Source organism: Alexandromys fortis, unplaced genomic scaffold (assembly GCF_014885135.2).
Source record: "Alexandromys fortis isolate MF-2015 unplaced genomic scaffold, M_Fortis_MF-2015_v1.1 scaffold_24, whole genome shotgun sequence".
NCBI classification, from domain to species: domain Eukaryota; kingdom Metazoa; phylum Chordata; class Mammalia; order Rodentia; family Cricetidae; genus Alexandromys; species Alexandromys fortis.
In genome coordinates, this window is record NW_026067906.1 from 15,853,885 (window position 1) to 15,870,222 (window position 16,338).

Below are 16,338 nucleotides of genomic sequence, written 5' to 3' on the forward strand. Positions count from 1 at the left end.
TACAGAGCTAGTTCCAGGACAGGTTCCAAAGCCACAGAGAAACCCTGTCTCGAAAAAAAAAAAAAAATTGTGACTTAGACCTGAAAAGCCGATTATCACTCCCGGAGTAATCTTACATCAGAGCAACATTATCCATCAACTCAGGGCCTAAAACTGACTGGGAATGAAGGCTATTGTAGCCTAACTACCAATCTGTGACTTCCGGTTCACCCACCTCATTGGCATTCTCTCTGCAAATGACTCTAGCATTGCAAGGCCGCTGCTAAGATCTTCCCAAATGTGAGAAACACACTATTTTCTCCTCAGCGCAGCCTCTTTACTCTCTCCACAGCGGGAACTTGATCTGGTGTGTGACTGACAGAGGCCAATGACTCTAACAGGAGACTCCTAGCTGAGTTGCTGTCAGACGGGTTTGGGCTGACTGTCTGAATGTTCTTTAACTTTCCCAAAGCTCTTCTCCATTTGGGCAAACAAACCAATGTTTCTAATCCCACGTCATGTCCTCTTGCCAGGCACTGAAGCAGTCCTCACAAACGGCTTCCAGTTCCACCTGGAGAGCCCTTTATTGACTTAGAACTACGCTCAGCTACTTCTTCTTCCTGTAGTAATTGCTTTGCCTTCAGTAAATTGCCGAGCTCACCGGCCGTCCTTAGTCCGTGCATATAGTGTCATTTCAGAATGTCTCCTCCCTCAGTGGCTGAATGCTAACAGAACTGTAATTGGTTTCAGGTGAAGCCCTGTCATTGTTCCAGACCTTTGGTGTGCTATACATTCTAAAATAAAATTGATCAGTAAATATAATCCAACAGAAGATATGAATACAACCCGTATAAAAGCATCATGAAGAAATAGAGTATAAAATGCCAAAATGATGGAATTTCTGGCTCTTCTGTGATTTGGGAGAAAGTAAAAGAAAAGGACATGAGTTTGGCATATGCCAGAGCAGACTTCCTATGACGTAAACCAAACTCCCACAGTCCTAGAGGTGTTCAAAAGAGCTAAACAAAGACAGCTAACTGGAAGGGAGGCTCAGTGCTTTGGGTCAAGCATGGGCCCCTTGTCCATGCCCCTTCCTGTGAATATCCAGGCCTGGTTCCAGTCAAATAGAAACAGATATGGAGCTAGAAGATGGCTCAGTCAGCAAAATGACTGCCACGCAAGCATGGGGACCTAAGTGTGTGGTCTCCAGCACCCACATTAAAGCCCAGCGTGGTGCTGTGGCAAGGAAGGTAGCTTCTTCATCCCAGCCACCTGGCTAACTTAGCCCCAAAATAACCACACAGAAACTGTATTAATTAAAGCACTGCTTGGCCCATTAGCTCTAGCTTCTTATTGGCTAAGTCTTACATCTTAGTTTAACCCATTTCTGTTAATCTGTGTATCGCCACGTGGCAGTGGCTTACCGGGAAAGAATCGGCATGTGTGTCTCTGGCGGCTCCATGGCGGCTCTCTCCTTGACTCTGCTTTTTTCCTCTCAGAATCCAGTTCTGTCTTCCCTGCCTACCTAAGTTCTGCCCTATCAACTAGGCCAAGGCAGTTTCTTTATTCATTAACCAATGAAAGCAACACACAAACAGAACACCATGGTGCCACACATCTGTGGTGGTAGAACGTTGGACCTGGCCTAGGAAGACAGAGATAGGCAGATAGGAGCCAATTGGTTGGCCTACCCAGTCAGACTGACAAGTTCTAGGTTCAGTGAGTGACCCTTTCTCAAAAAGTAAGATGGAAAACAAGGAAGATGTCAATGTCTGGCCTCTACATTTATTTGAGCACACACACGTACATGCAATACACCATGTAGATACACCCCACACATAGGCAAGAGAGAGAAAACTTATTATTTATTTTTGAATCAAAATTCAGTCCTAAATTGAAAGCCAGACCATCCTTTAATATCAGAATTGCTTTATTTTGCAGTGTTCCTAGTAAAAGGCAATTTCCTATTCATGAAGAAGGAAAACATGGGCCCATGGAATCATTTGTTTATATATCTATTGGAAAGAGGCTCAGGTTTGCAAAATAGCATTAGTCATAATTCTTGCTTCAAAAAAAGCACACATCAGTTGACACTTTGATTTTTCTAGGCATCTAGCTAGTGATTTTTATGAATTTAAAATGGCATGAGAAACTGCTGCCTAAAATAAAACTTAGCTAGGATTTTGACAGTAATCTGTGTCCAATCACATGGTTCAGGCCTGACTAATCCATCCCCCGATAGCCAATGTCATCGTGCTCACCTCTTCCTTGCATAGCTTTACTTATGTACGGTCCTAGCTTAATACGTCTCTCATTTCTCAGCTGTTTTGACATAAAAAGGCATTTGATGTATGTAAGAAGTACGTCATCTTTCAGGGACTTGAATTTTTGAAGTTATCACTATGTTGCTTAGATTTGCTCACAGTTCATATTTTTATAATAAAAGCAAGATACTCAAATGTCTGTTTCAAGTGAATAAGAAATTAATTATGAGAACTGTGTGATAGTTCACTGTGTGCACACAACAGTTCCTTGTGTGACCTCTGTGGAAGGACGTGAAAGACGTCTTCTCCCATAGCTGGCTGGGTCAGGTTTTCGGTTTTGCTGAAGGAATACAGAATTGGGGTCTAGGTTTGATTTCTTTCATCACTAGTGACTCAGAGCATCTCTTTATATGTGTACTCATATGCGTTTCCTCTTTTTCTATTTCTCTTTTGAGTTTTTTAATACTTTTCTTGTAAACGTGAGTTACCAATATATGCTGGGGTCATCAATATGGGTTCTATCCTTCATATTAGACACTAGTTATCATTTTGATGTTCCACCTTATAAGAGACATTCTGTTTGTCATTTATTAGATTAGAATGCATTCGTCAGGTTTTGCTAAAAGGTCACTTTAAGTAACACAACTATATTTCCCTTTTGTGATGTATAGGTCTGCATCAGGATAAAAACTAGCTTCTTTGTTTTATTGTCTCAGGGTGTTATCTGTGATCAACTGCTCTCCCAGAACCACTAAAGCTTTCATTGTTCTCTTTTCCAGTACCTGACAAGGTCCAGGGAATCAGCGTTAGCAACTCTGCCAGGAGTGACTACTTAAAGGTGTCCTGGGTACATGCCACTGGAGACTTCGATCACTATGAAGTCACCATCAAAAACAAAAACAGCTTCACTCAAACCAAAAGCATTCCCAAGTCGGAAAACGAGTGTGTATTTGTTCAACTCGTCCCCGGACGCCTGTACAGTGTCACCGTCAGTACCAAAAGTGGACAATACGAAGCTAGTGAACAAGGGAATGGGAGAACGAGTAAGTGGAGGGGGTACCAGACGTGTGGGTGACTAGACTAGGAGGTCACTGAATAAGTTCATGGAAACCCTGAGTTCTCTCTACTTCCTGACCACTCAGCTATAGTCCCGATAGCTCTAACCTCGGGCTCACATCACTCAGCCAAGCAATGAACTATCGTTACATCACTCAGCCCACCAATGAACTACCATTACATCACTCAGTCCACCAATGGCCTACCGTTACATCACTCAGCCAGGCAATGGCCTACCGTTACAGAATATTGGTAGATCAAAAGCAAGCACAGTGAGGGAGGGAGAAAAATGTGTCTCATTTTTCTTTGCTGTCTCCTTGCATTAAGTCATAAAATTATAGACATCTTGTTTTATCTTCTGATTGAGATCATAACTCATTTTATAATTATATTCTACCAACATGTAGCATATGAGATTTATGTCGGGGGGGGAATCACAACCTAAGTAGTTGCTTTCAATTTTTCTTGTTTAATTACGCATGAAGTAACTCAAGGTTTTTCAGGGGTGAGAGATGTTTGGCAGATCCTTGAGCGTGAGTCATAGATTGTGTAGGTAAACTTGATCAGCCGCGTTCCTGAAATATCTTCCCGTTTTCCTCCCCAGTCCCAGAGCCTGTGAAGAACCTCACACTCCGCAACAGGAGCACCGAGGACCTCCATGTGACTTGGTCACTGGCCGATGGGGACGTTGACCAGTATGAGGTCCAGCTGCTCTTCAATGACATGAAGGTCTTTCCTCCTATTCACCTTGTGAACACCGCAACTGAGTATCAGTTCACTGCACTCACACCAGGGCGCCATTACAAAATCCTTGTCCTGACCGTCAGTGGCGACGTTCAGCAGTCGGCCTTCATTGAGGGCCTCACGGGTAATTGGAAGTACTGTTCTTCAGCCTGAGTGGACGCAGTGATGTATGTAAGGGGTTAGATAATGCAGGTATTTAGGCTAAGACATGGAGACATGAGGGATTGTAAGAAGCATAAAATTGTCCTGATAATGACAATGACATTGTAAAGGCAGAATTAACAAAAGTGCAGTATGGTGAAGAGGTGACAAGGACCCTTTTAGAGACATAAACACCTAAAGGGCAACCTAGTTGGGTCTTCCGGAATGCACAGATTATATTATATATTTAATAAATAGCTCTGCTGCTGGGGTGTCCGTTCTTTGGAATTCTGTTAGGCACTACCACACTTATTTAATAATATAAGTTGACAGCTTATTGGGGGTCAGTACCACAGCAAAATATATTCTGCCCAGACTTCATAAGCCAATGACTCGTTACTATTATCACCATTGATAGGTTTTCCTTATGAAGAAAGTTACAGAGGATAAAAACTTTGCCTATTGTCACATCGCTAGTAAAGAAGAAAACCAAAGAAAAAGATAGAGACAATCAACTACCCCTCAATATATGGCTAGTGTTTTTACTTCTCTCATTGGCCTGATCTCTGTCTGAACTTTCTCCCCTTAACTTCCGTTCTGGTAGAAGAGTCGGGGGAAGAGGGGAGGAAAGCAAATTTGTATTTCTTTCTCCACATGCATTCTTTCAGTAAATGATAAATGATTTAAAAAACCTGGCCTGGGGAGGTGCTAGGGAGAGAGCTCAAGGCTTCGCGCAATAGGCAAGTACAGTAGCCGCGAGCCACATCCCCAGTCCAGATTGGAAACTTTAGGTGAATATCCCCATGGTTCATTCATTTCTTAAGTGATGGTTTTTAAATTTATTTTCTTTTTCAGTTCCCAGTACTGTCAAAAATATTCACATTTCTGCCAACGGAGCCACGGATCGATTGATGGTAACCTGGACCCCTGGTGGTGGGGATGTTGACTCCTATGTGGCGTCAGCGTTCAGGCAGAACGAGAAGATTCAGTCTCAGAGCATCCCGAAGCACATCTCAGAGCACACTTTCCACAGCCTGGAGCCCGGGGCCAAGTACAGGATCGCCGTCGCTTCTGTTAGTGGGTCCCTGAGCAACCAGATTGATGCGCATGGGCAGACAGGTGAGCTCTAGCTGGTGAAGGCCCCTATGGGAGAGGGCTCTCTGGTTCTCAGTAGTGGACCAGTGAATGAATAGACTTAGCAAAGTGGTGAAAGTCTAATTTAAAACTAAGTGTGTACATTTTCTGACAGTTTTATGAGTATTTCTCGTCTTTATATTTTTTGTTTTAATAGAGTTTTTAACTAAATGTGATTAAGGGAAATGTACACTTGCTAAAAATTTGTTTCAGATTTTATTTATACACAGAAGTCTTCAGAACTATGCAGTTTTTAAAATTTGATTTTTTTCCAAATTATTTTTAAGGAACGATAGTGTAGTTTTGTGCACTTTGGTTTTACAAATTTTTCCTCGATTGAATATTTTAGCCTAAATGGTGGAGCCTGAGTTTTTCTAGCTTCTCTTGTTTCTTTGCAGTTCCCGCGCCTGTCCAGGGAGTCGTTGCAGACAATGCCTACAGCAGTAACTCCTTAACGGTAAGCTGGCAGAAAGCTGCTGGCGTGGCAGAAAGATATGATATCCTGCTTCTCAATGAGAACGGGCTTCTCCTGAGCAACACGTCAGAGCCGGCTACCGCCAAGCAGCACAAACTTGAAGACCTAACGCCAGGCAAGAAATACAGGCTGCACATCCTAACTGTCAGCGGAGGCCTCTTTAGCAAGGAAGCCCAGGCTGAAGGCCGAACAGGTAATTAACACAATATCATGTCTTGGACCAGCTATCTCCTTGTCTACCATAGTGTAGACGCTGTAAGGTGAGAGACAGGTGATGCTGGAAAAAGACGGAAAGCTCTTGACACTGTAGTCGCACCCATTCTGACATCACACTTCTGCACCAGCCAGTCAGTGCCCATAACCTCAGTGCACCACGCTCCCATTCTGATGTGTCGTTAAAAACTGTGCTATTGGTTTACCGTTGCTGAAGCTGACTCTGCTATCTACTCGGTTGTTTGGAGCAGTGCAAATGTATTAGCATATAGTCCTCAAAAAGTCGGAAGCTTGGATTAAAGTAAGATGTCAGGTGATGACAACACACTTGCTCGGTTCCGGTTTCTCTCCCCTTCTGCTCCCCGCCCCTCAACTTTTTGAGGACTTTCCTTCCAGGACTTCAAGTGGGCACCACAGAGCAGTTACCATGGTTCCCTGCCACTGTCTTGTCTCTCAGCCAGCTCCATGGGGACCCAGTGCTGAAGTTTTCTGCGTCTGTGTTTCTCTGCTGCTTCCTCATCTGTGGTCAGTCGCTTGGGAGCCCCTCCAACCAGCCAGAAAGAAATAAAATCAGCTCTTCTCAAACAGGTCCAAAAATCAGAAGCAGAGAGAATTCTTCCAAAAGCATTTTACAAGGGCAGCGCTATGCTGATACCAAACCCAGCTAAGGAGAAAACAAAAAAACAAAAAAAAAAAAAAAAAAAAAAGAAGATTGTAGACTAATATCTCTAATGAACACAGCAGAGCTGTAGCAAGTCTCGTCCAACAAGAACCAACAAACCATTCATCATAATCAGAGGGTTTGCCTTGTGGATGCTAGGACCGTTCCATATGCAAATCTGCATATAAGATCTCCACAATACAGAAAAGGCATCCAATGTCATCCAACCTGTGTTCATGATTTTTAAAAAAGTGGGCAAATTGGATCTAGGAGCATAATGAAAACCATATATAAGGAACACTTGGCGAACAGCACACTGAATGAGAAGAAAGCTGAACTTTCCCCTAAGATCTAGAACCGAGGTTCTCACCCTTCCTGATGCCGCAACACTTTAATAAAGTTCCTCATATTATGATGACCCCCTAGCCATACAATAATTTTTGTTGCTACTTCATAACTGTAATTTTGCTACTGTTAAGAATTGTTATATAAATGTCTGTGTTTTCTGATGGTCTTAGGTGACCCCTGTGAAAGGGTCATTCAGCCCTCAAAAGGGGTCGAGATCAACAACAAGACAGATATCTAGTCCCACAACCTCATACAACATAGTACCAGAAGTCTTACTCAGACCTAGTTATCAAGAGAAAGAAAGGAAAGGCGAAACCACACAAGCAGGATGAAAGTTGTTAAATTATCACTATTTGTGGATATATGATTTTACCTATTAACAAAGGCCTGCAGAGTCCACAGAAGACAGAACTGATAAACCATTCAGTAAAATTGCAGGATACAAAGTCATCATACAAAAACAAAAATGAAAATGTTTTAGTGTATCATAGCAAAACTCCTAGGAAGGAAATAAAGAACAGAATGCTATTTATAAGTTACAAAGAAAACAAAGTACTTAGAATTTGCCTAAGAGAGTGAACGGCCTCTACAATCAATGACAAATCTCTGGTAAAAGAAATGGAAAAGGAAACAGGAACACAGAATTGGAAAGAGCTCCCACACTAGTGGAGTATAAGGAAGAACATGACCGAAATATCCACCACCTAACGTGACTTACAGCTTCAGTGCAGCGCCCATCAAAATACCAATGATATGCATGTCTCATAGAACTAGGAAAACATTCTAAAATTAATACAGAACCACAACAGACCGGAAACTAGCTAAAAAGAATTCTTGAGTGGAAAGAGCAAAGCTAAAAATATAATACTATCTGATTTTAAAATACACTATAAAGCTAACGTGAGTATATCCTGTTGTCCTGTGTCGCGGAGACCCTGCTGCAAGACCAGCCCCTCACTCTCTCTAGCAGTTCTTAGATGGGGTATATGTTTGGGTAGGCCAACTCAAAGCTTGTCTGGAGCACAAACCTATCAAAATCAGAAACAGAAATATCATCTGGGAAGGGCTGTCGACAAGGCCTCTCAGGGAAGCCCATACTGGGAGGCTGCTGTTTGCGTCTGTTGAAAGTCGGCATCTTAACTCAGAGCTGATGTGTTTGGAGTTGAATGTGTCCAACAAGGCGTTGATCCCGGACTGGGTCAGGGACATGCCAAATGCCGACTCATTCTTGTCCCTTGGCTTTTGCAGTCCCAGCAGCTGTCACGAATCTGAAGATCACGGAGAACTCCACTAGACACCTGTCCTTCAGCTGGACGGCCTCGGAGGGTGAGCTCAGCTGGTACAACATCTTCCTGTACAACCCAGACAAAACTCTTCAGGAAAGAGCTCAGGTTGACCCGCTGGTCCAGAGCTTCTCTTTCCAGAACTTGTTGCAAGGCCGAATGTACAAACTGGTGATTGTTACTCACAGTGGGGAGCTCTCCAATGAGTCCTTCATATTTGGCAGAACAGGTAAGACCCAAGCAGTAATAGCTTGGGAGGGAGGTGTCACGGTATCTCATGGTATCCACTGGCTCAGCCTTGATTTGTTCTTCTGTCCCTATTCAGTCCAAAGTGGAACTTTATATGAATATATGACCTTGAAACTTTGACCCAAACTTAGACTAGGCATGAGTTGTGTCTACTTAGTCTACTGGCTTCTGTTGCTTTGCCTCTGTTTACTTGTCGCATGGAGTTTGTGAAAAATGAACCAACTTCCTCTACTTGCCAGGAAACCATTGAGAAGAGGGTTGTAATTCCTCCTGATTCTAGTCAAGCTATGCCCTGCAACTCTCTGCAAGGAATATATGGAAGGCAGAGTAGGTCACAGAAGGTCAGGTACAAATCACACACACACACACACACACACAGAGTGACCACAGTGTGTTGGAAATATAGCCCTAGCTAAAAATGAACAAGACAAGGAAAATGGGAGATAAAAATCTCTCTGGGCTAGAAATAAGTTAAATCTCATCCAACTTCAGCGTCTTTCTAATTTGACACCTCTTCTTCAGGGCTTTGAGGTGCCAGGCACATGACCAACTCCTAGAATATGGCAATGATCAAGAAAGATTGGCTTTTGGCCTTAGATAGCCCCATGTTAGAGGAGAAAAGAAGGTTGGGACAGCAGCTTTTAAAGGGAGATGACCTTGAAAAATTCCATGCAATGAGCATGTGCAGACCATGGCTTAGTAGGACAGGACACTACTTGAAACAGGGACTTCAGCTGAGATCTGAAGGTGAGAGAAATTTGAAGGTGGTCCCCTAAGGACATTCATTGGAAATGTCCTCTTTGTCCACCAAAAGGACCAAAAGAGAGCTGTGATGAGCTCAGACCACAAATGGCATTGCCTAGACGTTAGCATTGTTATCAGTATCCTTGGTCAGAGGGACCTGGACCATTAATACACAGATAACGGAAGATGCACATATGCATATGCATAGTCGTGCCTGACTCAACCCCAGCACTCTGGAGGCTGCGGAGGGAGCATTGTGGGTGTGAGCATTTTAGCTACATAATAAACTTCCAGATTAGAGGGGGGAAAGGGACTCTCAATGAATCATCTTTATCCAAAGAATTAAAAGAAAAATCTATGGAGTAGGTAGCATTGAAACTTATTTACATATTTGTAGAAAAGACTCTGACCACTTCTTTTCCTAAGTTGAGGTTGTGCCCATACAGATTTTGACAAGGAATAAAATGACAGAACTGAGAACCTGAAGGCAAATGGAACAGTAAAGAAACACAGAGGGTGGTTATGGGATGGTAGCTGCTGGAGAGGTGGGTCAGACTAGGAGAAACTGACACCATTTTTCTGGGTCATGTAGAAGGTGACTGGCACATTGCTGCCTGATATTAATCAGGTCCTCAATATTTCCTTGGGCCTGTTTATTGAGGTGCACGTAGCCAGCATGAAGAGTTGCCAACTGCTTTGATTTGTTTCAACTGTACCCATAGCTACTCCACATGAGCCTTGCTATGAGCAGGCTGACCCATCGGCAAGAGCTGAGTCCACAGTGCAAGTGGACTCAACCATGTGGCCGGCACAGCCCAGATTCTCACCTGCATATCAGCACGGTTTCACACCACGGTCTCGTTCTCAGGGTGATTTTTTTTCTCCTTTCAGTCCCAGCTGCCGTGAACCATCTCAAAGCATCCAATCGGAACATGACAGATAGCCTTTGGTTCAGCTGGAGTCCAGCCTCTGGGGACTTTGACTTCTATGAGCTGATTCTCTATAATCCCAATGGCACAAAGAAAGAGAATTGGAAAGACAAGGGCCTGACAGAGTGGCGCTTTCAGGGCCTCGTGCCTGGAAGGAAATACACCCTGTATGTGGTGACCCACAGTGGGGACCTCAGCAATAAAGTCACAGGGGAGGGCAGAACAGGTAAGAAGCCCAGTCGAGTACTGGTGAGGAGTGACTTCTAGAGATATATTTCAATAATGATTTTAATGATAAGATGGCTGGGGCGGGGGGGGGGGGGAGAGCAAGTACTTGCTGCTCAAGGAAGAGGAGTAAGTTTAAACCCGAGAACCCAAGTACAGTAGAGCTTAAGGAAGCATATCTGTAATACTGTGTCCTCCTAGAGGCAAGGTGGGGGTGGGGACATGGGAAGCTTGTGAGCCAGACACCCTGGCATACACGGGGCAGACAACAAAGACATGCTGCAGGAGCCAAGTACAAAGACTAACACTCAATGTTGACCATCACACATGAGCTATGGGATGTATGCATGCTCTCTCTCTCTCTCTCTCTCTCTCTCTCTCTCTCTCTCTCTCTCACACACACACACACACACACACACACACACACATACATTCTTTGTCTCTCTCCCTCACAGGCATACATGTATGTCTGTACATAATGAACACACGCACAATGATAAAATAAAACTCATCCATCTCTGCTTTGTGTAACAAGTACTAGGCTCTTGGTTGTGCACTGTCACGCACCTGCATGAAGCAAGGTAGGATCACTGAGCAGCTCAGCCTCAGCTTTCATATCTGAAAAACGAGGATAATGACAGAGATCACCACTGTGTCACTACGGGCTAGTCTCTCCTTCATGCTGCTGTGCCTTGGGCATACACAGATAATACCTGTGTCCCACCTTGGAGTCTGTCTTAGTTAGGGTTTCTATTGCTGTGAAGAGAGACCACAACCATGGCAACACTTATAAAAAATATATTTAATTGGGGTAGCTTGCTTACAGTTCAGAAGTTCAGCCCATTATTGTCATGGTGTAACATGCAGCATGCAGGCAGACACGGTGATGGAGAAGTAGCTAAGAGTTGTAGATCTTGCAGGCAACAGGAAGTGGTCTCAGTGTAACACCAAGGGAAGCTTGAGCAAAAGAGACCTCAAAACACCCCCCCACACACACAGTGACATACTTTCTCCAGCAAGGCCACACCTACTCCAACAAAGCCACACCTCCTAATAGTGCCACTCCCTTTGGGGGCCATTTTCTTGCAAACCACCACATAATCAGTCTACAAGATTATCTAAAATAGGACACAGTTGTCTCTGAATCCTAGCCCTTTGCTTTCAAATCTGATGGAATACTTTCCCACACACATAACCCATTTGGGATACATTCACGTTCTGTGACATCCTGGTAAGGAAACTATGGTTATAAATATTTAAAGAAAAGACATATGTAATGCTATATGTATAGTGCCTTATACAAGGTAGCTACTATAAAAGAAAGTTTCTGCATCTATTATTATCATGTTTTCTCTTCATACGTTAAAGTAAATGTGATGTCACTCAGTGCTCTGAATCTATATGCTACGTCATAAATTTGATTATGTGATTTTTTTTCATTTTATTTTATGTATAGCCCCAAGTCCCCCCAGTCTTTTGTCATTTGCTGATGTTACAAACACTTCCTTGGCCATCACCTGGAAGGGGCCCCCAGACTGGACAGACTACAATGACTTTGAGCTGCAGTGGCTCCCCAGAGATGCACTCACTCTCCTCAACCCCTACCGCAACAGGAAATCAGAAGGACGCATTGTGTATGGGCTTCACCCAGGGAGGTTCTATCAATTCAGTGTCAAGACGGTCAGTGGGGATTCCTGGAAAACATACAGCAAACCAGTTTCTGGATCTGTGAGGACAAGTATGACTTGTTTTGCTTCTCTTGGCATTCAGATGGGATGAGAGGATCATCTTACTCCAGAGGGGTTTGGGCTGAATCCATAGTCTCGTTTGAGATGGTTGGACTTGGATTCAGAGAGTGAGCATGCATATTATCTCCTGTTTGGTAGAAAATAGAATGATAGAGTCCTTCTAGGTTTCTGTAGGCAAGACTGGAAGAAGGCGACGGAAGTCAGTACATGAGGATCATAACTCCCTACAGTTACTTTCCAGCCTCCTCTTTAGCAGAGGTCACTTTTATTGAGTAAGGACTCTGCCAGCCAATACGCTAGGTGGCTGTACATGTCTCCACCATGAAAGCATTATAATAACTCTATGAAGTAGAAATTCTTATTTTCCTCATGGACAGCTGGGCGATAGTGGTGGAAAAGTCACTTGTCCAAAAGTGTTGATAAGTAGACTTTGCATTCAGGCTGGGAGCTTCCCTTTTAACCCCTAAACTACCCTGCCCCACCTTCTGTTCCACCAGTTTTGGTGTGCTCACATGCATTTGTTTTCTCAAAACATATCAACGATTTTCTAAAGTTCCATTCCTTTTCTTGGGGTTTTTATTGTTGTATTGTTTTCGTTCGGGTTTGCAGTATGCAAGAGAGAACCCTTGGCCTTACTTGGGCCAGGCAAGTGCTACATCCCTACTGGCATTTCTAGCTATTTCTTTTGCCTTTGTATTTATTTGTCTATTTTTTTTGTGTGTGTGCTCTCATGAGTATGCACGTGTGTGCATGCCACAGCACACATGGATGTGAAGGTCAGAGGATAACTTGTGAGAGTCAGTTGTCTTCTTATAACATGGAGGTTCCAGGGACTGAACACAGGCCACCAGGTTTTGCAGCAAGTACCTTTACCTGCTGAGCCATTTTACCGGCCCCATTTTGACTTTAAACTTTTTCTGTTCGTTCATTAGTTCATTTGTTTTGTTGTTTTTCAATACAGGGATTTTCTGCGTAGCCCTGGCTCTCTTGGAACTCACTCTGTAGACTAGGCTAGCCTCAAACTCAGAAATTCACCTTCCTCTGTTTCCCGATTGTGGGAATTAAAGGCATATGACACCATCGCATGGCTTAAACATTTTTTCCAAAGTGCAATCCAGTAGCCAGAAATTTTCCTTGATCCTTAAAAATATTTTCCCCCAAAAGCAATTCAATAAATTATGGGGACTGTTTGTGTACATCTCAGAGACAGTTCCCTCCAAAGGTGCTCGAGGAAGTGAGACTCCCACACTCCTGAGTTGTGTCTTTCCCCCTTTGCTCCTCCAGAGCCAGACAAGATACAAAACCTGCATTGTCGTCCCCAGAACTCGACAGCCATCGCCTGTTCTTGGGTACCACCTGACTCCGACTTCGATGGTTATAACGTTGAGTGCCGGAAGATGGATACCCAAGAGATTGAGTTTTCCAGGAAACTGGAGAAAGAAAAATCTCTGCTCAACATCATGATGTTAGTGCCTCATAAGAGGTACTTAGTGTCCATCAAGGTGCACTCCGCCGGTGTGACCAGTGAGGTGGTAGAAGACAGCACCATCACTATGATAGACCGTAAGTATCCCCCAAAGCTCTGCGTGGGCCCTCCTGTCACCCAGGGTAGAGGGTTATGCCCCTCTCTTGGTCATTTCCATCCCTTTCATTCTACTGCACGCTGTCCCCGTGTGCACAGCCTTAGAGAAGAGAAGCAAATGGCTCCAGGAAAACAGACCTTTCTCTGAGTAAAGTTCTCCACTAGCAAACAAGTCAACATTAAACCGCCCGAATGAGTTGGAACTGAAGTGCATCGCCTTGCCTGGTCTAGTTAGTCTATAACTAGTGGGGCTTTTAAACGATTTGGTGCTACCACCAGAGGAAATCCTGCCGAGGAGCCGCCTCTTCCATTATGCTTAACGTGATACCGCTAATTGTTTTCTCTGCCTGCTTCTGCTCAGCAGAGGAGAAGGATTTCCTCGTGGGGTGGCTATAATCGCACACTCTCTAGTGCACAAAGGCTGGGGTAACTGCAGACCTTCACCCCCCTGACCTGTTCAGAGGGAGAAAGCAGCCTCGTGACCCTGCTTGGCTCCTTCCCCACCTCTTTTTCCAGGCCCTCCTCCGCCACCCCCGCATATTCGTGTGAATGAGAAGGAGGTGCTGATCAGCAAATCCTCCATCAACTTCACTGTCAACTGCAGCTGGTTCAGCGACACCAACGGAGCCGTGAAGTACTTCGCAGTGGTGGTGAGAGAGGCTGACGGTAAGTCGTGATGAGTTAATGAACCGAAGACACAGAATTGCCTCCTTAGAGGTCACGTGAGGGCTCCTTCAATGACAAAGTTCAGAGAGTGTAGAGAATTAAACTTTAATACTCATTTTTCTCTCTCTGCTGGATCCAGGGAGATACAAGTAGAGCTGATTTGGCAACAAATCCTGTTATCTTTAGGCATACTTATTAAATGAGAAGAAAATAATAAAAATAACAATAACAATAAACATTGACTTGAAGAGAGTTGCCCACACTGACAAGCTCAGCACTCAAGAAGCTGAGACAGGAGGACTACTATGAGTTCAAGAGCATCCTATACTATGTAGCAAGACCTAGCTCAAAAAAAAAATATAAAGATCATTTTCAGAGCCATTATTATTTCCCAAGAACTGTTGGAAACACATGAACATCCCCTGGGCTACCTATCAATCTTGTTGACTCCATTTTTTTTTTAATTCTGCCATTATGTAGCAGTATATCTCAACTCTTTATCTCTCTCTGTCTCAAATGCCTCTGACAGCCACCTACTCCCAAATTGTGCATCAACTCACAGAAATGCCCAAAAGCTTGCAAGAGAAAAAAGATGCTCATTTGAATTATCACCTCCTTTACTGAATTTTGTTTGCTTGATCTTACTGGTGCCTGTTTCCAGTGACAGGATCTTTTTTTTTTTTCCTTTTTTTTTTAATGTAGCCCAGTCTGGTCTTTCCTTTGCTTTGTAGTCCAAGTTAACCTTAGACTCATGAGTCTCCTGCTTCAGTTTCCCCACTTTTAACAGTATTTCATTATCTAGTTTTGTAGGACATGCAGGGACTTCCCGGTTTCCACAGGTGAGACAAACACTATACAGTAGCTGTCACACCACTATACACAATTGAGTTGTCACCTTCAGAGTTCACTGTGACACACTCTGTCACATTGCCTGTGGGGGTGCTGTATTGGGGGAGGGGTGCGCGTGTCCAAGTATTCATTTGCTGTTCAGGGCCTAAGGATCAACTCTTTCAAATAGATCCCAGTGTATACAGTGACTTTAGTCTATTTCACTTCTTTTAGTTTTCTCAAAATTATTTAAGGTGCTCTCCATGAATTTTCTTAATCATCTCTGACAACTTCTGAGCCAAGTGTGGGTAAATAGGCGTTATAAACAGCACAGACACCAGAACGATTTCTAGACTAAATGGTATTTTCGTTTCACTCGGTATTTGACATTCTGTATGGTTTTGCATTCTATTTAGTTGTATGAAATTGGTTATGCATAATTAATTAGATAATTTCAAGGGTCACTGGTTCATCCCCAGTTTCCTCACACCCTGTAGTTGGAGACAAACGTGTGAGCCGCAAATAGTCTTTAATTAGACAGCCATGAAGATAACGTGTTTCCACATCACGTGCATCTAGGGCAGTGACCCAAAACTCAAAACCATCAGGGAAGTCAGCCTTCGGCTCCACAGACAGGTAGGTTTCCAATACTGGTGTCCACAGACTTGCACAATGGTTCCTTTGTACCCAAAGAGAACAATCCATGCATATATAGACTCATTCTAGAGGCAATATTTTTTTCATTTCAAATATTGCCATCAAAATAATATCTCCATTTCAGAAAATGTAAATTAATGACAAAACAAGAAGCAAGAAGTCATCTGTAGAGTGGGGCTTAAGAACACTGGGGGCAGGGATTATCCTTGCTAAGGGGCTTGGCAGAAGGGATGTATAAAAACAGAAACCAATGGAGCTGTTAGAAAGTTAGCTTCAGGGTTTCAGATAGGCTTTTGGGAAGAGGAAGAGAGAACTAAAAAACCTCTGTCTGGAGCCTTTCTAGAATGTGTCCTGAGAATATAATACCAAAAGGACCTCAGTTCTTGGAATTAATCTCTCCTGGTCGATTCCT

General features: G+C 43.5%; 1 protein-coding gene across 2 annotated transcripts in view; it reads left to right on the top strand.

Moving 5' to 3' along the window:
- Ptprb (protein tyrosine phosphatase receptor type B) overlaps positions 1–16,338 on the top strand; it is a 114,625-nt gene that overhangs the window by 65,539 nt on the left and 32,748 nt on the right. For both annotated transcript variants that reach the window (XM_050135450.1, XM_050135451.1), the window contains 9 exons: positions 3,023–3,286; positions 3,904–4,167; positions 5,040–5,303; positions 5,717–5,986; positions 8,264–8,527; positions 10,183–10,446; positions 11,902–12,183; positions 13,478–13,756; positions 14,292–14,441. In XM_050135450.1, the coding sequence (XP_049991407.1) occupies positions 3,023–3,286; positions 3,904–4,167; positions 5,040–5,303; positions 5,717–5,986; positions 8,264–8,527; positions 10,183–10,446; positions 11,902–12,183; positions 13,478–13,756; positions 14,292–14,441 (2,301 nt within the window). The remainder of the gene's footprint in view (positions 1–3,022; positions 3,287–3,903; positions 4,168–5,039; positions 5,304–5,716; positions 5,987–8,263; positions 8,528–10,182; positions 10,447–11,901; positions 12,184–13,477; positions 13,757–14,291; positions 14,442–16,338) is intronic.